Source organism: Lepisosteus platostomus, chromosome 7 (assembly GCF_059453375.1).
Source record: "Lepisosteus platostomus isolate fLepPlt1 chromosome 7, fLepPlt1.hap1, whole genome shotgun sequence".
In the NCBI taxonomy this organism is placed as follows: Eukaryota; Metazoa; Chordata; class Actinopteri; order Semionotiformes; family Lepisosteidae; genus Lepisosteus; species Lepisosteus platostomus.
Window position 1 is genome coordinate 14,527,623 of NC_142617.1, and position 24,719 is coordinate 14,552,341.

Here is a 24,719-nt window from a genome sequence, read left to right on the forward strand (position 1 = left end):
AGTGCCTGGATTTTATTTCGGCAGAGATATCACCGTTAGTAAAAAAGACGGTAAGGCTGAATCTATAATGTTGTGATACAAGTTGTTCATGAATAGGTACTGTATGTTCATACCACAACGCACTCTGCCTTCTTTATAATACTTAGAAAAGTAGTTTCACAATTCGCTCAGTTTTCCTACATCCAGTATCCATTTTTATTCATAATTAATTTAACTGAAGTAAATAACCCTGGTGTATTCCACAGAGGATAGAAAGTTAAAGGTTACAATAAAAAATCTGACCAAAAATCAAAAGATTGATCATCATATTAATAATCCCGCTTGATCGCCCTCACCAACCTTTACGCTTCTCTCCTTAGGACGCAAATTCTGTTGCGAACATTAATTATGTCACTGCATGGACGTTTTTAGAATGTGCTTTGCTTTCACTTGGTGGGTAGTTTATCTCTAGGTGCTTGTCCCATCAGGTGCTAATTTATTGAATTGAGTTCTCTGGGCTGCAGTTCACGGCGCGTCTGTTCACGTTTCTTGTCCCGCCCACTGCCGCAAGGCCGAGCTGCGATTGGCTACAAGGAACACCTTCCGTGTGAGGCTGTGGCGCGCGGTCTGAGACCGCTGCGGCGCAGTTTGTTTTTGGGAGGCACAGCGGCAGCAGAGGAATGTATTAAACTTGAGCTTTTGGGATCTGTGATTGCGGTGATGGTTCCACGGTAATGTTTGTCATCGACGTTTTTCGCTAGAAAGTTAATTGGGTGAGTATTTTGGTGTCTTAACATCTGGTTTCCCTTTTTAATCGGTTTGTTGGTTCGGGGATTCGAATAAGATGACCAGGCTAGTAAAGTACAGATGGCTATGTGCCGTTTTAAGTGATACAGAAACTTAAGCATTAGTATAAAACGTACTGTGTAATACAAATACGGAACTGTTCTTAACCAAGCCAAACGCTATCAAAATTAATGCGAATCAAAAAGTTAAATATAAATTTCCCTCCGGTATTTCAACTCTTTGCCTGTGTTATACTTAACGTTTGGTAAACAAAAATACTGCTTGCTATCTGTAAGTCGAGCTTTTTAAATGTTGTGGTGTAATGCTGTGCTCTGTAACGTCTCTCTAAGCAGTCTCTAAGAAAACCTGATCATGCACATTGTTTCCTTTGAAGGTCCGATGCTTAGGCAAACATGACAAGACATTCTCTAAATAATGAAGTGGAAGCAAATTCAAGAAGAAACATTTTTGAATTGTTCACCCACCGCGTCAGTGCAGGTAAACGATTCTGCAATCTATGTGGCCAAAGACAAACAACAGACCACACGTTGTGCTTTCAAATGTTTGATCCTTATGTAGGACTGCGTGTTTCCGACAAGCGAGTCTATAAGTACTCATAGCTTTAATTAAATAAGGATATTTATTATATTCCTTTTTGGATGTGCAGCAGACCAGGATTGATGATGTTTCAAAACCCGGGGCGACTTTTTCAGTGCGAAATGTAGTCCGCTTTCATTCTTTTTAAATTCACGAATTCAAGATAACAACACGAGCAAACAAAGCAGTTTGCTTCTCCACAGCTCTGCTGCGTCTTGCCAGATGTACACCCCAATTCGGAAGTGAATTTAGGGAGCGACGTCTGCTTTAGAGAGAAATAAAGCTTTAACATCAGCCTGACAGTTCCCTTTCTGGTGTGACACTAGGGTAGTCCTAACAAGTGTCCAGTGACGTGACCTTGATAACCAGACAGCCCCAGAATATGACAACCTTACAGTACATCTCTAACTGGGACGTTCATCTATACAAACTCCACATGAGTAACAAACACTGTTGTTAACACTAAAGGAGCCATCAAAAAAGTATTTCTAAATCTAAAAAATCGGACTTTCTGATTTCTGGTTTCATCGTTACTGCATTTAATCTGTTATGAGAGTATTGACATTATCAGTATTGATTTTATTAATGGGGGGGGGAGAGTGGCACAGTGGTTAGCACTGCTGCCTTACAGCACTGGGGCCCTGGGTTCAATTCCTGGGGTGCTCACTGTGTGGAATGTGTAGTGTATATTTTCTCGGAGTTTGCTTGGGTTTCTTCCAGTTGCCCCGATTACCACAGTCCAAAGACTGTGTACTGGTAGGTTAACTAGCTTCTGAGAAAATTGGGCCCTGGTGTGAGTGTGTTTGCAAGTTTGTGTCTGTGTCTGCCCTGCAATGGAGTGGCATTCCGGCCAGTTTGTGCCCTGCCTTGCCTCTTGCCATTGCTTGCTGGAATAGGCTCCCCTGCGACCCCATATTGGGTGACGCATTAGAAAATGGACGGATAGAGTGTCTTTCTGATCTCTTCATTATACGGCGTTACTAAACCCTTTTCTCCTTATGAAGAGTTGGGCCCCCTGCACCCGCACTGGTTTGAGGATCTCACCGCTGAGGCGACGGCCCTGGGCGCAGTGGAGGATGGGAATGGAGTGTGCAGGAGCTCCGTGTCCCACTGCGTCCCGGGCAGCTGTTCCGGCTCGCCGATGGAGAGGGCAGAGGTGCACAGCCAGGCGGCCTCCACGCCGAAGATCCTCGGGGAGCAGGGCTTTCGGTCCCCCGAAGCATTAACCCCCGAGCAAAGGCCTGTCTCGCAGGCGAGAGCTGGTGGGTTTGGTAAGACATCGCAGTCGCTATGCTGTGTTTAACTGGGTAATACAAAGCCTAACAGCTACACTCACTGATTGTGCTGTAGTCTTAGTCAAGGCAAGGTGCTGTTGTGGGAAATCCTTCATCCAAGGAGCAGGACACAGTCTTTGTGGATTCAGTTGTTTTGTTGAGCTCAATAATGACATCAACGCGCGTTGGGTCTGCCCCGCAGAACAGACAAACCGCAAGGGTTTCCCAGCTCTTATATACAGTATGATCTCAGGAAGTTGTTTTGTTTCACAGCTTCATGTGTATTCGTCTTGCCCTTTGATATGTAGCATGAGATGACCAGTTGGTCCTGTCCGAAGTCCTGTCCTTTGATGTGTAGCTGTAATTGTTGGAGCTGCTTAAGATATGTTAAAACAGCCGACATATTACACAATGTGCCTGAACCAACACTGTAGTGTTGAATACAGATAAATTATATATATATTTTCCATCAATAATATATATAATATAATAATATATATATAAGTGTTTTCCTACTTCAGTGCTGTAGGGTGTAAGTAAAATATCCATTTTAAAACATGAGACTTTTTTGTCATGTTTCTTTCCTTGGTTACACAGGGACTGCTGAAGTGTCTAAAAGAGAGCCTTGGTTTGATTCCAGCCCTGGTTTATTTGGATTGTCAAAGGACAGGTACCATTGTCTGTCATTGCGTGTCCCCACATGTTACTAATTCTGCTTTAAGATAAGAAGCAACTGCATGTCGAAAGATCGCAACATATGTTTGGTTTTTGGCCCATGTGAAAGTTTTAAGCAGTGCATGTTCTATATAGAGATAAAGTTTGTGGATAACTGGCAATAAAAGTTAACCTATTTTTATTTAGTTACTGTTGTAACTTTGCTTTGATTAGAGTGCTAGATACTGTAGGGTATTCAACTCCTTTACATGGTTTTCTCTAAAATGCATTATTTTACATTTCAGCCCAGAAATAAGTCATTTTTACAGAAGACCTCTTCCTACAGAAAATTATGGTAAGCTTGTGCTTTCGTTTCAGTGGCTAAGTTCATGCGGGTTCCAGTTGACCATATTGTTTTGCAGTGCAAAAAGAAGGATAGATGCCTGCAGGACTGGCTGTTACGAAGGATATTCTGAGGCTTTTCATACTGGGTATCACCAGTATATTTAAATACTTATGTTTCTGAGAAGATTTTTATTTTCCTAATTTAGAAATTTCAGAAAATGTCAGTCAAAAGATAATTTGAGATTTTGTCATGCAGATTTTATAGTCGCCTCGCGTAGAAGTCTGTAACCCTAGTCTTGGAGAATCACAGTGCTTCAGGTGAAATGATAAATTAATGAAGACCTACCAAGTACAGTTAAGTTTGTGCAAGGTAACAAACTTAATAGACGGAAGAAAAAATAAGGTGCCTTGGTTCTCCAGGACCAGGGTTTTAGTCCCTTGACCATCAATGCACATAATTCAGTGAGAAGATATTTAAATGGATATGTATTGCCCAGAATGAAATTGTGGCTTGAATTGTGAAGCTCCAAGATCATTAATGATAGTAAAAAAAAACATTTTTAAACAGTATCACAAAAAAGCAAGATATGGTGATGCATCTTATTCATTAGGGTAATAATGTGTCATTGAGCTGTATTAATGATACATCTTGCCCATATTAATCTGCCTGTGGAGGTTGTTCAGTGTTTCAAATACTTGGTAATAAATAAAATAAAAAAACTCTCCAGAGAATACCAATTTCGTTTTTAAGGAGGCTAGTCAGCATACATTTTTGATCAGGAAGCTGAAAGGGTTTTGGATGAGAGAAAATATTTTAGGGAGGGTTTATAGAATGCTAGTAGAAAGAATCCTTACTTTTGGTATCACTGTGTGGTATGGTAGCCAGAGAGTAAGGGAAAATTGTTAATATTGCTAGTGAAATAATTGGTCAATCACAGAAGCAGCTTGAAGACCTATATTATATTGCAGTTCACAAGAAAAACTCAGTTATCATTGATGACTCCTCTTACCTGCTTCATTCCCATTTCCAGCTGCTACCTTCAAGGAGGCGTTTTAGAATGCTAGTGGCCAAGAAAAACTTATTCAAGAAATCCTTTGTTCTCTCTACAGTTGGTATATTAAACACAGCTAAATGACTGTTTCCTGTCTAGGAATATTGTTTGTTTTTATGTGTATTTATTTTATGTTGAGTGTTTTTTGTAGTTTTGTATTGTGATCCCAAAGACAAATTTCCCCCCTCTTGGATGGACAATTAAGTTAAATCTTATGTTATCAAACTACATAATATGTATGCATCCATGTAATATCATTATTAAGAACATCTACAGTACTGCCCTGAATCAGCATATTTAATGATTAAAAACGCATGCTAGGTGGTATAAAACCTTTGAGTCCTGTCTGTCCGTATCTTTGGTATATACCTGTAGTTAATGGTTACACACATGAAACACATTGATCAGGAAACTGAACTTATTTCTCTTCCACTCTTGTTTTTCTTCTAGTTGGAGACTTATTTGACACACCAAAGGGCTATGTGGTAAGCATGTGATAATTGTATAGTTCCAAACATCATTTTAGGCTTTATTCCAATTTGGTCATTTATGCTGATGCTAATTTCATGTTTTTATCATTCCTGGGCAGTGTTTTAAGACTTGGGAATTTCATAAAATTATCATTGCATTTACTAAATCACAGTTCCTCTTTTATGAGATGTTTTTAATACATAAATACTTGTATATGTTTCTTTACAAAATTGTTTTTCTTGGCACAGCTAAATCTAGACCTAACAAGTCCCTTTCCTCAGTATGAAATAATGGAATAGCATAAAACCGGGTACTTAGAGCTAATAATTTATTTGTTTGCAGGATTTCTCCAAAAAGCGCATTTCAGAAAGCCTTGGAGCTCAAGTGGACCCCGATATGTCATGGAGTAGCTCCCTGAACACCCCCCCAGCTATTACACCAACGCTTATACTGTGTAAGATGAACACAGCCTCCTGCATTGAGTTTCTGTTGAGAATCTGGCCTGTAACAGGTTGATTGAGGGTTAAAATAAAAAATATAACCTTCTTTTTCAGCCAAGACAGAAGAGAAAAGTTGCCCCAAAGGGCTGTCTGCGCAGAAAAGTGGCATCGTAAGTAGTAGTCTAGCATGAATGTTTATATTTGTGCAAATTACTGAAAAAAACATTCTAATTATGCAAAAATTGTGTTTGTCGATGAAGCGAAATGACTTTGTTTATTGAATTTGGTAATTCTTTGTTGTAAAAACTTTGTCTAAAACTGGTGTACATTTGTCCAATACAGAAGAAGGTATACCCTTCCTGCTTCACATTTATGCACCTTCTAAGCGTTCTAGTGAAATGTTTTGCAGATTGTGCGCAAACTCTTTCCCTCAATGACCAAGGAGACTGATCTTAAATTAGGTGAGCTTGCATCGGAAAATGACGATTCCACAAGAGCTCAACTACCAGGTGAGTGTCTGCTTTCAAAGCTGAGAGATAAACCAGTTTCACTTCTTTCCTGCATTGGTAGAGCACTTATATAAATATCTGAGGCTTGTTACAAATATGTAAGGTTGCGCATTAGAGGAGATTTATAGGTACTTTAGTAATCCAGAATGACATTTTTGAATGTGCTCAGCAACATTGTTTGATATAAATGGATGCTTTAGGCTTCTATATCCCACCATGATGGTGGTACAATTAAACTCATTCAGCCAAAATCTAAATTAATCTTTTTTTTTTGTAAATAGATGTGAACAATGAGACGGATGATCCCGTGCTAAAGAATGGCAGCTTTCAAGATGAATTAGCGGATGAGATGAGTAGTCCTTGGAAGCAAACATTGCCAGATGCCCTTCAAGACCCAGAAGTGCGGAAAGTAGTGGCTAGCGTGCTGGATGGAGCTGAAGATGTCCTGTCTGTCTTTTTCAGCAGCAGCTCATCAGTAAGGAGGGCTAAAACCAAAGACGGAGACAGAGGGACACCGAACACCAGTCCTGTCAAGGACTGTTCATTGATGGCACCCCCAGCACTTGTACCTGGCCCTAGTAATAAAGTTCAGAATTCTGAACTGGCCAGAGAAAAGGACAAAACCGAAAAACCGACACATTCCTCTATCCCGGTCGTTGAGTCAGAAGCTCAGCCAGAAATCATGGACTGCGGGAATTCACAGTGGTCTCAGATCAGCTTTCCCGATATTTCTGACAGTCAGCTGGTCTGTCTTGCCGTATCTCAGTCCTCAAAGAACGACCCAGCATCCTTAAAGGGTCCAAGGAGAAGCAGTCCAGCGGGATCTCTGTTGCTGGAGCCTTCACCAGGAGGCTGTTTAGCATTGTCTTCTAGCACAAAAAAGCCCAGGAAGTTTGTGTACTCTTTGCAAGGCTGTCCCCTCTCCGGTGAACCAAAATGTATTGCAAAGCAAAAGAGTGCAGGACACTTGCAACCTGCTGTTTCCCATTCAGGTAGGATGTGTTTTATTGGTCTCTGCTTTGCTGTTTCACATTGTATGCATGATCCACTGTTTAAGTAAGTTTGATCATCATTTTTAAATAAAGTGTCCGTTTGAAAGTTCAGTAAGATAATGCTTTGTGTGTTTAAATGAATAACAAACTTGATCGAAAACTATCTCCATTTTATGTGAAGTGGTAAATTTGGTGCATCATGCTTCCAGAATTATATCTTTGAACTTTTGCAAATGTGTGTGCAGTGTAGTAATTTCTTTTTTAAAAATTATAAAACATTTACATTTAAACTATAGTTGCCGTCTTTTACTTTTTTTATGAGTCATTTAGGTTTCTGAAGTTTTGATAAAGGGAAAATAAGGGGTTAAGATTGTATTCTATTTTGGTAGAGGGAGTAATTTTTCTGAGTTTTTTTTCAGGAACCTTACGGAATGAGACGGCTGAAAGCACAACCCCTTCCAGTGAAAGAGCTATGGCTGAAAAGAAAACAGATTGCTCGCAGTCAGCTAAGGAGTATGGGCTGTCACAACTTTCCACAATCTTTGCAGATAATTTTAGTCAGGAACTAAATGATTGTATGACCCCTTCCAATAGTGTAGGTCCTGCTTACAATGACATTCTAAAGAGTTTTCCAGCAAAAACTTGTAGTGCTACACTCGGGCAGGGGAACAAAAAGATAGTGATAAATCATTTGCAAAATAATTATGCACCTAAAGCAAGCTGTGCAGCATTGAACAGCCAACAGCAGTTGTCAGACCTTACTGTTGTACAAGAAAGCAACCTTGTAAGTCCTTCCCAGGTTGCAAGCAGAATCAGTGATTTGCCTCAAGGATTAGAATTAAACAACAGTAGGGATATATCTGATCATTTAAATGGAACACTTAAAAGCCCAAAGCAAAGTTACCAACCTACCAAATCATCAAGGGATGTATCCTTTTCAAATGAAGAGTCTGAGAATTGTTTGCAGCTTGGTTTTAGAACAGCAAGCAATAAAACTATTTCTCTTTCCCATGAGGCAATAGAGAAGGCAAAAGCCATTCTAGATGAGACGTACGAAAATGATATGAGTAACACTTCTCCTAAGAAAAAGAGTTTATGGCATTCACAGCAACAAACATCATACAAAGAAAATGTTTCTTCTATCTCGGACACTGCCAAGGATTTTGTAGGTCCTACAGTTACTCATGTTACCACAGAAAGTGCAAAAATCTTGCAACAGGATAAGATTTCCAAGAACCCAGAGAGCACTACAGACACGATGAAACACGATTGGATGCAAGATGGTGCTCTTGACAGGGGGTGCAATACCTTTGCTATTAGCAGATCTTCAAAGTTCAGTTTTTCGGGCTTTAAAACTGCCTCTGAAAATCCTATACAAGTGTCCTCAGGAAACCTTGAGCGAGCCAGGTGTTTGTTTGAGGATGTGGATGAAAAGCTTCTGCAGAAATGTATCTCTAGTGGCTGTGTTGATGTAGAGGATGACAGAGAAACTGCAGTTGAAATTCTGCAGACAGGGCCCGCTGTAAAACCCTTCTGTACAGGATCACCTTCTGGACAGCTGTCTTGCCAGAAAATGCCAGACACTTACAGCTCTTTGACAGAAAGTCAAAGGGCAGATGTTATCGAACTGTGCAATATCCTAGAAGAAGCTGACACCGAATACGAATTCACACAGTTCAAACTTTATAAGGAAACTTCAGCTGGTACTGAGGATGTGCTATCTCGTGAGTCACATGATAAAGATACAGAACATGCCCCAGTACTTGTGTCAGATATGTTAACAGTCATCAGTTGTGATGGCAATGGAAACACTGACTCCAATAGAGAAATACAGAAACTGCAGCTGATGAAAAATGACACATCTGATAAGGCAGAGGAACAATGTAACGGAAACGAAGAAAAGGGCGGAAATGTATCCATTTCGATCTGTAATTCCATGGGAACTAGAGATAATGAATTAGTGGAAAAGAATTTAGCAAACATGGATATGATGATGACTCTTGATCAAGAATCCTCAGAATCAGCTCTGGCCACTGGTTGTACTTCCAGTTTGGCACGGTTTGAAGGCTTTTGCTCGGCTAGAGGGGTGAAAATCGAAATATCTAAAGAGAGTCTAAAAAAGGCATCACAGCTCCTTGATTTAGATGTTGGTTGTGTGCAATCACAGGACTCCTTAGATTTAAAGTCTCCAATTCCCTTTTTGGATTTTCAGGGTAAAACTGCTATCAGAACGACACATTATAGTAGGCGTCCTAATGTGAACACATGCAACCAAACTGAAGCACAGTTTTATACTGAGAGAGCTAGTGGAGTCTCTCAGTCTAGTGGTAAGAATCTCAGCCATGACGATGGGACCAGGGAAAAGCTGTTTCAAGCAGGTAATGGTTCCTCATCAAATAGCAAAAGCTTTTCCAATCTTGAACAACAACTGTCTTGTGGAGAGTCTGAAGAACAATTGAGATTTGAAAAGCCTAAGGCTTTGGACCCTTTTCCCTTCAAGGGTAGTGGTCTGGAGACTAGGAAAAGCTCTGAAAGCCCCAGGAACAATCAGTCAGAAGGTGTTTTGCAGCCTTTGCAGTTTTCATTTCAGTTGGAAGATGATGTGGATAAAAAATTACAGACTCCCCAAGAGCAGATAGGAGATGGAAAGGATTCTTATCAGTCCACAAATGGGAAGAGGGTTAGGTTCCAGGAACAATCTTTTGCCAAAGTGCCAGCTGTGTCTTCAAATGCTCATGGATTCAAAGCCAACCTGGGTTTCCAGACTGCCAGAGGAACTGCTGTAAGAATTTCTGAAAAGTTTTTGAAAAAAGCAAAGGACATGTTTTCTGATTTAGAGGAGAAGACGGAAAGTGGGGAAGAATGTCCTGAAACATCTAGGACTGGAACTAAGGAATATTTTGGAATTTCTGAAGCCAGTAAATCCAGTGGTAAATTCAGCATAACTAGAGGGAAAAGAGCTTCTGTTTATGAGGAAGGACTTGAGGGATTTAAAAGTATAATAGGAGACAATAAGGGGATATCAGGTCTGGAAAAGCATGCAAAAAGTGAAGGAGAAAGTTCAAGACCTGCAAACAAATGTGTTGGAACTGTGAACAACAATTCAAGGTTTAGCACAGCCAGTGGGAAGAATATTTTTGTATCTGAAAAAGCAATAAAGGAGGCTAAAGCAGTGTTTAAAGAATGTGATGAAATTGCAATGCTCGAATGTGCAACTGATAGGGAATCAGAAGTGAAAAATGTTTCAACTGGATTCCCTCTGGGAGAAGACGGGTGCATCTTTAGCACAGGTAGTGGTAAGGAGGTTTCTATGTCTAAAGATGGTCTTCAGGAAGGTGTGACTTCACATGAGTGTGATAAGACTGAGACTGTAGAACCTGTGGCAAAAGATTATAAGAATTTTCAAGGGAAAGGTACAGTTTATGGCATACAAATGTCTGTTTCTGAAAAGGCCCTTCACAAGGATAGGACTGTGCTAGAAGAATGTGATGGCAATCCAGATAGTGATGTCAGTGTAGAAACAGGAGAGACTGTGAAATTGGAAAACGGTGTTGTCCAGAAAAATGTTGGAAAATTCAGTTGTGGTTTCCGTACGGCCAGGGGCAACAAGGTTTCTGTGTCTGAAAAGGCTCTTCAAGAGTCTAGGAATTTGCTAAATGAGTTTAATGAAATTGAAAATACAAAGCGCGATGTAAAAGCTACAAGTTCTGCTGAGAATCTTCAAGTGAAAAGTAGCTGTGGCTTCAGTACAGCTAGTGGTACAAGGATTCCTGTGTCTGAAAAAGCTCTTCAGAAAGCTAAGACTGTGCTAAAAGAATACGACGACACTCCAGATAGTGATGTCAGTGCAGAAATAAAAGGAGAAACCGTAAAAATCAAAAATAGTGTTGCCCAGAAAAATATTGAAAAAGTCAGTTGTGGTTTCAGCACAGCCGGTGGAAAAAAGGTTTCTGTGTCTGAAAAGGCTCTTCAGGAGGCCAGGAATTTGCTAAATGAGTTTAATGAAATTGAAAATACAAACTCTGATGTAAAAGCTACAGGTTCTGCTGAGAATCTTCAAGTGAAAAGTAGCTGTGGCTTCAGTACAGCTAGTGGCAGAAGGATTTCCGTTTCGGAAAAAGCTCTTCAGAAAGCGAAGACTGTGCTAAATGAATATGATGACTCTCCAGGGAGTGATTTGTATGCAAAATGTAAAGGAAAGATTGTGGAACCAAATTGTAATACTGTCCAGAAAAATCTTGAAAATTTCAGTTTTGGTTTCAGCACAGCCGGTGGAAAAAAGGTTTCTGTGTCTGAAAAGGCTCTTCAAGAGGCTAGGAGTTTGCTAAATGAGTTTAATGATATTGAAAATGCAAACTCTGATGTAAAAGCTACAAGTTCTGCTGAGAATCTTCAAGTGAAAAGTAGCTGTGGCTTCAGTACAGCTAGTGGCACAAGGATTCCTGTGTCTGAAAAAGGTCTTCAAAAAGCTAAGACTGTGCTAAAAGAATATGATGACACTCCAGATAGCAATGTCGGTGCAGAAATAAAAGGAGAGACTGTGGAATTCAAAAACAGTGTTGCCCAGAAGAAACTTGAAAAATTCAGTTGTGGTTTCAGCACAGCCAGTGGCAACAAGGTTTCCTTGTCTGAAAAGGCTCTTCAGGAGGCCAGGAATTTGCTAAATGATATTGATGAAATTGAAAATACAAAGCCTGATGTAAAAGCTACAAGTTCTGCTGAGAATCTTCAAGTGAAAAGTAGCTGTGCCTTCAGTACAGCTAGTGGCACAAGGATTCCTGTGTCTGAAAAAGGTCTTCAAAAAGCTAAGACTGTGCTAAAAGAATATGATGACACTCCAGATAGCAATGTCAGTGCAGAAATTAAAGGAGAAACTGTGCGACGAAAAAGTAGTATTGTCCAGAATAATCTAGGAAAAGTCAGTTGTGGTTTCAGCACTGCTAGCGGCAAGACTGTTTCCGTTTGTGAGAAGGCCCTTCAGAATGCCAAAGCAAAGCTTGAAAACTACAGTGAAGATGAAAACAATGACCCCAATACTAGCTCTCCAGCCCTCTGTGTGAAGGACATACATGGAAAACAAAGGGAGGAGCCGAGTTCAGAATGTACAGAATCTTACAAGAATAGGAAAACTCTTACAGGGCCGACCACTTTAAAGACATCCACAAAAGAATTGGGCTCTTCTACAAGGGCTGACTCATCAGCTGAATTTGTATTGGAGGGTGGAAAAGGAAAGTTAGAAACCATTCAAGAAGGGGCTTCTCTCCTCAACTTTAACTCTCACAACTTTGGGGACTGCACAGACACTCAGCAAAGGTACTTGGAGCAGGAGGCCATGGAATCTACCAAGGCTTTTTTGGAAGATGAGGATCTCACTGAGGAGAGCTTTCAAGAGTCTCTGAAGACGAATAGTCTTCCTTGTGTTCCAGACCCGCAAGACTCTTTGGAAAAGGGCTTTAGAGGTGGAAAAAGACTTCGACCCCAAGATCTTGATTTAAAAGGTTAGAAATTACCTAAAAGACATTTCTTTAGTTTGGCTATTTTACTTCTTATTGTTACTGGGAGGAAAAAAACCTTTTTAAGGTATTATTTGGTGACCTTTCTCCACAGAGGAACCTCCTCTTAAAAGGCAGCTCTTGGCAGAATTTGACAGGACCTTGGATCGTTTCAAACACCCTGCGCTCAAGCCTTGTAAAACCTGCCCAAACAGTAAGCAGCTGTCCAAAAATAACCTTGCTTTTTATTTTTGCAGATGCTACAGCTGGTATAATATCTAATATATTTTTAAATACTAAGATGAATATCCATGTATCTACATAGAAGTTAGAAATATCTGTGAGCCCATTATGGTATCTACTTAGTTAATAGTGAACAAGGCCCTTTTCAAAAATACTACAGAAGCAACATGTCTATCATGGTTTGGCATAAATAGAGTACTTTTTGTTAAGACTGTGCCCTCCAAACATATTCATACAGCACCACTGATTTATAGAGTGATTAAAGTTGCTTCCTCAAAAGATTCCAAGCCTGTTGTAGTAATCATAATAGAACTGCATAGAGCAAAGTCCCATTTAACATAATTTAAATTCAGAAAACACAAGAGTCACATTTATTCATACCTCTGTAGTATTTCACCAATCCTATGCACAGAGAATTTGATCTCCTTCCATCTGGGCATAAATTTAGACTTCCTAAATTTAAGAGCAATAGAACTAAGCCATCTTTTATGTCTATATTTATTTATTTTATTATGTATATTAAATAAATGTGTTGTATCTTTGCCTATCTGCAAAGCAAAGTTTCCTTCTGGGAAAATGTTTCCTAGTTGTCAGTTTCTCAGTAAGAAACAAGTTGTCAGTCTTAATTTTTGACTGATAGATACGTTTGGGACATTAGTTGGATTTTGTTGTGAGTGAAAAGCATTTTATCTTGCAGAAAAAAATAATGAAAGTGCCTTCCTCTGAATAAATACCTGTCTGAGTTATTCCAGATAAACACATAGTTTTAGCTTTCGTGCTAAATAAAATGTCCAAAGGAAACAATTATATACCTTACATTTTGGACTTCTGCTTTCCCTGCATGTTAATTCAGGACAATGGCATGTGATTTGGCAATGTGACATACTCCCTCTTGTGTTATAAACATATTGCTGTTAATTATTTTGTTGCAGGTATTCTAACAGACCGAGGACAGGGCAGATATAGCATCCCCCTAGAAAGTATGATTTCTCTTCCCTTCGGGTAAGTTTTAGTACGATTTGGAGCACATGGCTCGTAACTGTCCAGTGGCACCCACTGTTATTATTTAGCTTAAAAGTAGAATCGGGCTATATAAAGTTCAGGGCACAATACTAATTTTTAAGCCTTATAGTACAATGTGTAATGTAAATTGCCCCAGTAATTTATAGAAGACCTTGGTGTTAATAGCTTTTTTCACTCATATACTTTTCAGAAAATTTAAGAAAATGAGAAACACAAGGAGTTCTGCAGTTTTAAACTTGTTTTACTGTTCTATTCCTTGCTCTAGCGATAAAAAGAGAGTTTGGGACATCACCCAGGAGCTGAAGAGAGCAGAGCCGCAGAAAGCTCGCCCGGGCTCGGAATCCCGAGAAGCACCTCCGGCAAAGGTCAAAACCGGGATCTTTGTGCCGCCATTTCAAAAGCGCTCGAGCTCCGGGTCGCAGAAGGGCAGCGCGCCACCTGAGCCAAGCAGACCTCCCAGTGTTTTTGTTCCTCCCTTTAAAAAGGCACCGAGCTCCCTTAAAGACGCGGAAGAAGTGCAGCTGGAGAGGCTGGTTCAGACGGCCCCTAAATCCACCCCCTTGCGCGAGACTGGCGAAGGGTGCAGTCCGTCTGTCCCTCCTTGTGAAACGGAGCAGGCTGTTACCAGAGACTCTGGACATAACGAAAGTGCAGCCAGCCGGGAGTTAGGAGATGGCAGCACACCCTTATCCCACCCAAGCGATAGTGTCCGGAGACAGGAAGCAGCCATACTCAGTGTGAGGAGTGTGGATTCTGGGAGGCCAGAGAGCCCCTGCTCCGGGCAAGCAGTGTCTTCCCCTGAAGAACACAACGCCAATAGTTCAGGTAGCCTTCACACTCCCAAGTCATCTGAATTTCCAGACCTCAGTCTGACTGACCATTTGAGATTCTAACTCCAATGCTGTTCCTTAACGAAAACCAAACAGTCTGAAGGACAGTGAGAAATTGTACATGAAATAATATTCATAAACTTCCCCTCTGAAGTGCCAGAACCTCACAGCAAACAACTGGTGTCTAGTTTGAATATCTTTGGAGGTTTTACCAAATTCTACAGAGGTGTGAATAAATGTGACTCTTTGTGTTTTCTGAACTTAAGTTATGTCAATGGGACTTTGCTCTATGTAGTGATATTGAGATAACTACATAAGGTTTGGAATTTGTTGAGCAAGAAACATTTTTCAGTTCACCATATAAGGTGTCTAGTTGTTGCCATGCCTGCCAGAGGAAGAATGACAAAATTCTAACCACAGAGGTGTGAATAAATATTTGTTTATTTTTGGGTGACAGATGTTATTTTGTAAGATACATATAACTGTGGTTTACAGCAAAGAGTACTTGTAGAAATAGTGGAGGGATCTGCTCATTTGTCAGCCTTGTGAATATGCTGTCATAAAATCACAACTGTCCTAGTGTACAATCTCTGTGTTCACCATTACTGCAGAACCAAATGCAGATCTTGGGTTTTGTCAGCATTTGGTCCTAAATTCACTGTTTGTCCTTGAAATAAATAGTCATTCTGATTGAAATTGAACGGTGGTGATGGAGAAGCCAAAAGACGAATGTTAAACATCATTATGAGGAGCTATTCCATGTCTTGGCAGATCATCTAATGATTCAGAATCTGGACTTCGCCCGAGGCATGCAAGAAATGAGGATTCGGAAAAAAAAGCGGCAAACCATTAGGCCTCTTCCGGGGAGCCTGTGCCTGACGAAGACCTCCGGGGTGTCCAGAGTGTCGCTCCGCGCTGCGGTGGGAGGAAAGAGCCCCGCTCAGCACACACAGCAGCAGGTACACGGCATCTCCCTGTCTTCCATCACACCTAGGCAGACTCCTGCTTGCTGTTAAACAGCTGGATTTGCAGGTCTCTTTCCTTTTGGACATCACAGATTTTTGTAATGTAAAATTAAATTTTACCTATGTTTCCTTCTGCCCGTTTTAAGGTAAGTTGAAAAATAAGGGATTTCCTACCTTCGAGCGGTCTTGATATGAACATATCCGGTAATGAGCATAGAAGTTCCCTTTCAGTCCTTTAGGTCCCGTTTACCATTCCCAATTGTTTTCTGTAATTTGTTCCTTTGTACATGGTCCTTTTTTATTTCTTCCAAACCCTGCATAAGAACCCTCCCTTTCTTTTGGATCTGCTTTTTTTCATAGTAAATTTGTCAATCTCGTGTAGATGATGAGACTCTTTCTACATATGTGTCTTCCTTTGCAGTTGTACATGTGTGGGGTCAATAGGTGTGTGTTGGAGATAAGCAGTGAAAACGCTGAGTCGTTCAGGTTCAGCTGCAGAGATCACTTTGGAATCGAGTTCTTCTCGGCTGGTAATGGGGTGCAGCTTGCTGATGGAGGCTGCCTTATACCTGACAACAAAGGCACAGCAGGGAAAGAAGAGTTTTACAGGTACTTCTGACAGAATCTGCTTTGCTTTCCAATAATAAACCACCTTTTAAGTAAAGCCCTATTTATATCAGATGGTAGTGGTAGATGGTTGGTGCTTTTGAGTTAAAATGCAGATACAATATTCATGATCATGCTGACATATAAATAGTATAAAATAGTGAGGTGTGACATACAGCACGGCTCCGTCAGGCCCATTAGGCCTGTCATAATATGGTTTAGTTCCTAGTCAAACACAAGGTAGAGATCAGTGGACTGTTCAGGTCTAGTTGTAGATTTGTGTTTCTTTTGTTTGAAGCAAAACTAGTTTTTTGTCTCTAAAACAGTGAAAGTGGACTTATAAATATCACTCCATTACTGGTGTTGTGACATACAACTGACAAAGTTCAGGTGTCTGTGAAGCAGAAGTCTCTTTATTTCATATGCAGATGGATGTCCGGCCTGCAACCACCGGAAATAAGTAGCTAAAGATGGTCTTTTATACCAAGCAACCAAGTTACTACAACACATTCTAAACAAATAAGACAACAACCACATGCCAATATTGTTATTAATTATATCTAAGTTGCAGACTAGACAACAGTTAGTTCTTTTCATGTGTTCTGGGCATACAGCCAGCTTACCAAATACATGCCCTTTATCTTACTGACCAAGGACAGGCAGCATCTTTATATATTTGAGCACAAAGCCAACTTCAAGCCACTAAACTGCATAGTTTGCAAAAATACAAAAACAAAAAATGATATTATCTCACTTCCCAGGTGTCACCTTATCTCTTTACTGGCAATCCATATACTGGTGAGAGTCTCAGCAAGTCTCACAAATGTTGAGCAGAAGGCAGGACTGTGGAAGCACAACTGGCTCAGATGCCAGTTCATTGCAGGGTCACAGATCAAAGGACAGTTTAGAATAACCAAATAAGTTTAGTTAGAATCTCTGTGCTGGAAGGATATATAGGGAGGTAACTATAGCATTTGGTAAAAAACCCACATGACTGAGGGAGAACATGCAGACTCCACACACAGATACCGAAGGCTGTTATCAAATCTAGGACTCTTGCTCTGAGGCTACGGATTGAATTGCTACATCATCTTGCTTCCCTGAATTTCAGTAACCTTTGAGAGCTCTTCTAATGATAAACCATGAAGAGTCATTTAAAAATGTTCTTTCTTCAGGTAGCATGTCTTTGGTTCCTCTGACAAGTCGTCTACCATTTTGAGCCATTAAAAAGTGGGCCTAAAGCCTGGGATGTCTTTCAGGGCTTTGTGCGACACGCCAGGCGTGGACCCCAAACTGATCAGCGAGAGCTGGGTTTACAATCACTACCGGTGGATCATGTGGAAGAGGGCAGCCATGGAAAGAGCCTTTCCGCTGGAGATGGGAAGCCGATGTCTAACTCCTGAGCAGGTTCTCCTTCAGCTGAAATACAGGCATGTTGACTATGTCTCTTTCTAAAGTAACGCAAAATAAGTTTGGAATCTTGAGTGTGGAAAGTAGTTAAACAGTACCCAACGTTCTCTCGTTGTCATTTATATTTGGCATTGGAGAATGATATGCACTTTATTTACCTTGATGATGTACAATTTTTGGTCAATTTTTCATTTAATTTTCATTCATATTTTAAAATTTGTCATTGCTTCTGCAGTACTGCCATAGAAAGTATGCAAAAACACTACGGCAAAGATCCTACACTTGTGTGAGGATTCCTTACTAATTTGTGCGATTTGTGCGTCGGTGTTTTTTTTTGGGTCAGGTATGACTTGGAGATTGATAACAGCCAGAGGTCGGCCCTCAGGAAGATCATGGAAAGGGATGACACACCTGCGAAAACCCTGGTGCTCTGCGTCTGCAGAATCGTCTCGATGGGGTCACTCCAGGCGCACGATATGCCTGGAAACAAAGCCCTGCCGTACGCCGAGGCCAAGACAGACGGGCCGGTGGGGGTCATTGAAGTCACCGATGGGTGGTACGCCATTAAGGCCTTGCTAGACGCCCCGCTCACAGCCATGCTGCGGAAAGGAAGACTCGCTGTCGGTGGCAAAATCGTGACTCATGGAGCTGATCTGATAGGCTGTCAGGACGCCTGCTCGCCCCTGGAGGCACCTGAGGCCCTCATGCTGAAGGTGAGTGGGTGAGGACAACATCTTCCTGCTAGCATTATTAGGTACATTTGTAGCCATTCAAGGTTAAAACAAGGCTTGCAGGTATTTCACTTGTAGGTGTGTTAGCACTTGTCCTAGTAAAATAGTTGTTCAAGAGAAGTTGTCCTAGAGGAGAGCCAGGGAAACTATGCTCAAAGAGCATTTTGACACTCAACAGAATGTTTTGGCCTGAGAGAGAAAATGCAGTGTTTCTTAGTTCTGTGTTTTTATCTGGGCGGACATGATTGTTTTTATTCAGCTTTTCACCATATTCACCCCCCCACACACACTTTGCAAACACTTTCTCTCACAGAATCATTGTTAAAATTAACATCCCTGAAAGATGCAAACAAGACAATGGCTTTCATGTAAAAATATTGAAGGTTTGGATAAAATTAGTTGTCAGTGCGATATGGATTAGCAAATGTTATTCCCTCCTTCTGTAAAGCCTTATTAGAAGGAACTAGCAGCGTGTTTGATTAAATCATTGTATTTAACCATCTGTGCTGTCGTGATTTCAGATTTGTGCCAACAGCACTAGACTAGCCCGCTGGGATACCAAGCTTGGTTTTCACCGAGACCCCCGTCCCTTCCACGTCCCGCTGTCCTCCCTCTTCAGTAATGGCGGAAGAGTGGGATGTGTTGATGTAGTGGTGCTCAGAACTTACCCGATACAGGTATGTTAGTTAAATGAAGGTAGGTTTAAAAATGTATACCTTTCAGGAAATTTGTTCCTATAGTACTATTTTCTCTCTTAAGATGCCCAAGCAATTAAGAGCAGTATCTTCACAAATGAAGATTAAATTAAGCCGTTGAGTTTTTATTGTATGAAGTTAAGGAAACATCTCTTAATGGGATAAGTGACTTGCAACTGCTCTGCGTTTGTACAGACCTTGTCAGCTCCCTAACAGGACTACTATAGCAGTCTGGCAGATCCCCATGACTGTCCGGAAAGCCAGAGGTTAATTAAAAGAGCAGTGTTCACAGTTTTATTTCCTGTTGACAGTGGATGGAAAAGAAGGCAGATGGAGTCTTTGTGTTCCGTGGTGATCGTGCTGAAGAAAGAGAGGCTCGAAGGCACAATGAAAACAAGCAGAAAACCATGGAAGCTTTGTTTGCTAAGATTCAGTCTGAATTTGAGAAGAAGCAAGAAGGTAAAAAAAGTCTAAAGCACTGATATTCATTCCAGACCCTGGAAAACAACAATTTCTGTGATATTTATAATTATATTGTTAAGGGTAATTATTTTAATTGGATTGTTGCACCAGTTTCCAGGTTTTTACTCATTGAGATTATGAGAAGGTATCCGTAGAAACTGGAGACTGCAGCCCTCTGAGATGTAGAATGACTGGTCTGGAGTCTTTTCCCCCTACGTCCAGTGTTTTCAAGCCACAACAATGGATTTTCCTGTTTTAATTAGCACAGGTCCGCATTCTGTTCTATCTGCTTTTCATAGGTGTACCTTTATTTATTTTTTTTAGGAAAGAGACGGTGAGTGACTGAGATCAGTAAAGAAGTAACTGCCAGGCTAGCTAAACAATTTTGCTAGTGTATTTATTTTGAGGGGCAGTGAGCCTCAGACTTTATAATGTGAAACTTAAATAATTCAAAATCCTTAAAATGTGAGTGAGGAGAGCACAGAATAATGGATTGCTAAAAAATTATGGAAATTTTTTTCATTCCACTGCAGCAGAAACAAGTGAAATCAGGAGCAGAAGGCAGAGGTTTAGTCATCAGGAGATCCAAGCACTGCAGGAGGGCGACGAGCTTTATGAGGCCACTGAAAGTGATCCAGTATGCCTTGAGGTAATGATTCTAAATTGAACCTTAATTTGCAACTGTAAGGAAGCAAATTGACACTTTTTTAATTAATTTGAACAGTTGTATAACTATACAAACTATATAGGTTAAGTAGGTAGCTTCGTCAACATGCGTAGGCTGCAAAGGAACAAGTAAAGGTTTATTCCATGCTGAAAAGAGAAGAAAGGAAACGCAATGTTTCAGTTGTGGAGCCTTCTTCGGGTGTGGAGCCTTCTTCTCCTTTCAGCGGAATAAACTTTTACTTGTTCCTTTACAAACTACAGTACTGTATATAGATATGTAGAAACATATTGGGGATATAACAAACAGCATTACTTTATTAACCCTTTACAATTTCTTGCATTAGGAATGATCTTTTTGCATACCCCAGCTTGCTCTCCATGAGACACACAGACACACAGACACACAGATAGGGAGAGAGCCTGGGGTCAGAGCGCAGGGTCAGCCATTGTACAGCGCTCCTGGAGCAGTTGGGGTTAAGGGCCTTGCTCAGGAGCCCAACGGAGTAGGATTCCTCTGCCGGCTGCGGGATTTGAACCGGCAACCTTCCAGCCACAGGCGCAGATCCTTAGCCACAGAGCCACCGCTCCGCCCCAATATGTAATGAACATAGTCTCAGCCTTTATCTCTAAGCTTTTAGAACACTCAGTGTTCTAAACATTATCCTACTGTGTGTCTAGTGGTTCATTTACATCGTAGTCTGAGGCGCTTTGCATTTGAAGGAGGAGAAACATTGTACTTGGGGTCCTGATTAAATAAAACAAATGGAAAACATTCTTAAATGACCAAACTGATGGCTTAGCTCCTTGTGTTTGACAGGCTTGTTTAAGTGAGCAGCAGCTGATGACACTGAACAACTACCGACGGGCTCTGAATGAGAGAAAACAGACAAAACTGCAGGAGGAGTTTCAAAAAGCCATACGGTCAGCCCAGGACAGGGAGAACAGCTGTCCTGAAAGAGATGTCACTCCTGTGTGGAAATTATTAGTTGTTGACTGTAAGAATCTGCAAAATAACACTGGTAAGACCCATTTTTTTGTTGTTTTTCCATCATTGCCAAAATGATGTAAAAAGTCACTTTTGAGGAATATGTATCTTTTTGTATGTTGATTGCAATGTCTACTGAATGCTTTGTTGAATTTGTTTTGGGTGTCAAGTCATGGGTCTGTAATAATATAATTGTTTCTTCTGCCCATTTCTCCAGCTTACTTTTTGAATATCTGGCGCCCGTCAACGGAAGTCTGTTCCCTGCTGAAAGAAGGCTGCAGGTACAAGATATACCAGCTGGCAACATCTGAGACCAAGAGGCGTATCGGCAATGCAGCAGTTCAGCTCACAGCTATGAAGAAAACACAGTTTGAGCAGTTGCAGGTAGGGAAACCTGCTGAGCCTTTTTTCTTTTCTTTTGTATTTTAGAATCATCATATGTTACATCGTAAGTGTGCTTGCAAATGTCAAGCACTTTGTCTAGACTGAATCAGTTTACATCCTGTCAAACTGGTGGGCAATGGGCAGAGTTCCAGTTTTTGCCCTCCAACCTTCCTCCGCCTGTCCAGTGTCATCTCCCAGCTTTGAAAATGAAAGGTTTGTCACGCTCCGGTGTGTTGAAGTGTCCTGCCAGAATAGCTGCTGAAGGAAAGGATGTAACTGCGCAGCTGCCAGAGAAATAAGCAAAAAATCAATTTTTTCAGGTACCCCCGGAATTGCTGTGTCAGCTGTATGCATCCAGAGAGGCCGTTAGTTTCAAGAGCTTGTTGAGTCCGCGGTTCCAGCCCGTTTGTGGAGAGGTGGATTTGGTGGGTTATGTCATCTCCATTACAGGAAAGCAAGGTAGGTCCAAACAGGCAGGGTGGGCTGAGTGCTTACAAACAAGAGGAGCTCATTCTCATGTCTTGCATGTCTTTAGTCGTTGAGAACTGGCATAGGTCGAGCCCATTATGTTTGGAGAGTTAAACTAAACAATAGAAAAGAGACACAGGCATAATAGCGAAGTGAGACAGATGGTATAATATACCTATCACAAGCTAAAACACTTTTATATGAATATTTTGAGAGAATTGGATACCAGGACTTTCTAACAACACAGTCTACAAAGCAGGACAGGTTTAGTAACATCAGAAAACTATTTTCCCCCGCCTTTCTGCTTAGGTGGTGCTCCAGTGGTGTACTTGGTCAATGAGAACCGGGACTTTGTGGCGGTGAAGTGCTGGGCCGGCCTGAGCCAGCTGGCATTGGAGGACATTGTACAGCCACGCGCCCTGCTTGCAGTGAGCAACGTGCAAGCGCGACCCAGCCCAGCTGCAGCTGTCCCCACTGCCTATGCTGCAGAGCTTTCAGTCTTCTCCGCAAACCCTAAAGAAGCGCATCTGCAAAGGGCTTGCACCCTGCTAAGGAGCGCGGCCCAGGTAAAACTAGCCAAACGTCTGTGGCATGGATCGCTGTCGTGCCAGCTGGAATTGCTAATCATGCTTGCTTCGTTCTGCCAGATGCCTTAGTTTCAGTCCTGAAAAACGGAAGAAGAAACACCATTGGAGAGGGAGGGAAGCTAGAGCAATGAATGAATGCCTAAACATAAAACTGTAACAGGCTTCAATGGAGGGAATGAGCAAAATAAGCATTAATATTAAGAAGTAACTATTTTTATCCCTGCAAATAAAATCCCTGCAAAACCAATAATCAGTATTAAGAAATAACTTTTTTTTTTAATTCACCAGCAAAAATAAGATGACATAGGCCAAGCAAATCCAACCCCACCCTGACAGCACTCTGCTAGTTGTGTGCCTCTGCTTGAGGAATACCAGTAGTACCAATCACAGCTGGCTGGCGACATCTGGATCCTGGAGTTCTTTAGTGTTGTGTAACTTTAAGGGTGTGCACAAGACCATGATGAGGATGTCTTAGAAGCTACTGAATGTGCTGCTTTTCTGATTTTAACTGCTAAAATCACCGTCGCTGCTTTATTCTTTCCTTTAAAACAGGGTATTGAATGCTTTTTTGAGGCCGCTGAAGAGAAGCTCAGCAAGTTAATCAAAGAAGACTTCCCATGTCAGTCGCTAAAAGACCTCAGTTCCATCCCCAAAACGCCCATTATGAAGCCCGATGTACAACGGGAGAGCAGCAATCTTGTAAGCACTGCTTTCTTATGTGATAGTTGAGTGATGTTTATAGGGTCATATATGTATCGCTTCAGTCTTCTCCATTTCAGAGTGAAAACAAGATGACGAAAGTTTACCCAATCCCTTCTGTGTAAAGGCTTTTCTTTGCAAGTTTGTTAGTAATTTTTGTTCCTTGATGATTAGTTTCATTTAAGCAAAACAAAAGCTTAATTAGGTTCAAAACAATTCAAATGGGTAGAGAAAGTTAATTAAGGCCTTTTAATTGATGTCAAATAAGAATTCAGTTATGTTTACTGAATTTTTCAGGATTTTCTCAACCATTGTCTCTTCAGTAGTTTTCAGAGGAAAGTAACTACATTATTAAAATCCAGAGTTGGTAATTTCGCTGGTAGTTTTGTTCCTTTAAGTCTACTTTTACCTTCTCCACAGGTCCCGGGAAGATCTCCACAGCAGTCGCTCTGTGCATTTGAGCACCTGACTCCCACATGTGGCAAACCACCCCTGCACGCTGGCCGCTCGGACGACAAGGGCCCTAAAAGCTTGAAGAGGAAGAGGGGCCTAATCTATCTGTCCCGAATCCCGTCCCCTCCCCCGCTTGCCCCACTGAGGAGCCCCTGTGTGAACAAGACCTTCCAGCCCCCGAGGAGGTGCGCGAGCCCCCTGGCGGCGGCGAGGGGGAAAGAGCAGTGCCGAAGTCCAGGCCCGGCGCCGGAGGCAGGGAGCGAGTGGGTGAAGGACGAGGAGCTGGCGCAGATCAACACCCAGGACCTGCTTGCCGGCTTGGGGGACGACGCCAGAGGCGAGGGGGAAGGGAAAGACGCCCTGTGAGAACGAGGCGCTGGGGGAACCAAAGAGACTGGACCAGGGGAACGACGCGACTGGAGCGAAGAGCGGCGCCTTTTTTCTTCAAAATGGACTTGGACGCGGCCGTGGGAACAACATAAGGCCAAAAAGAGACTAGCATGCAGGAGGCTCCACAGAAGAGGGCAGCACAGTCAAGCCACTGCTGCTTTTAATCCACATACTTCACAGTTCTGTGTGTATTGTGCTCCCTGAATAGTTTCTGGTTTATTTCACATTAAATGTCATGTGTTCTGTGAAGTTCTTCTTTGGTTTTCTATTCCCAAATAAATAAACCTGTGCCAGGTATAATCCCTGCTTAATTATTTTTAAGTTAGTCTAATTATGTTTTGTTAATATTATATGCCCATACAGTGGGATTTATATTATGATGTCCATTTTTGTATAATTGTCGCTTTTTTTAGTCAATTTAAAAAAAAAATACTTGCTTTATAGGATGGCAATTTCTTAATCTTATATGGAATAGATTTTTGCTTGAGATTTAGTTCAAGATAAAAACAGATTTATTTGAAAATTTAATTT

General features: G+C 41.3%; 1 protein-coding gene across 3 annotated transcripts; it reads left to right on the forward strand.

Annotated features, from left to right (window-relative positions):
* The first annotated feature begins 197 nt into the window (after nucleotides 1-197).
* On the forward strand, nucleotides 198-24,437 carry brca2 (BRCA2 DNA repair associated). 3 transcript variants are annotated; one of them, XM_088639403.1, is made up of 27 exons: nucleotides 198-752; nucleotides 1,160-1,263; nucleotides 2,367-2,633; nucleotides 3,234-3,306; nucleotides 3,596-3,645; nucleotides 5,138-5,172; nucleotides 5,501-5,612; nucleotides 5,713-5,768; nucleotides 6,008-6,107; nucleotides 6,389-7,099; nucleotides 7,519-12,597; nucleotides 12,707-12,805; nucleotides 13,767-13,836; nucleotides 14,123-14,682; nucleotides 15,459-15,646; nucleotides 16,074-16,261; nucleotides 17,518-17,688; nucleotides 18,012-18,381; nucleotides 18,921-19,076; nucleotides 19,406-19,553; nucleotides 20,090-20,205; nucleotides 21,040-21,241; nucleotides 21,425-21,591; nucleotides 21,912-22,050; nucleotides 22,369-22,625; nucleotides 23,199-23,345; nucleotides 23,766-24,437. In XM_088639403.1, exons 2-27 carry the CDS (start codon nucleotides 1,179-1,181, stop codon nucleotides 24,162-24,164), a joined length of 9,945 nt encoding a protein of 3,314 aa, XP_088495529.1. In that variant the 5' UTR covers nucleotides 198-752; nucleotides 1,160-1,178; the 3' UTR covers nucleotides 24,165-24,437. The 3 variants fall into 3 exon arrangements, with proteins under 3 accessions (XP_088495529.1, XP_088495530.1, XP_088495532.1); XM_088639404.1 differs by having other exon boundaries at nucleotides 2,367-2,624; XM_088639406.1 differs by lacking the exon at nucleotides 1,160-1,263.
* Nucleotides 24,438-24,719: the final 282 nt, after the last annotated feature.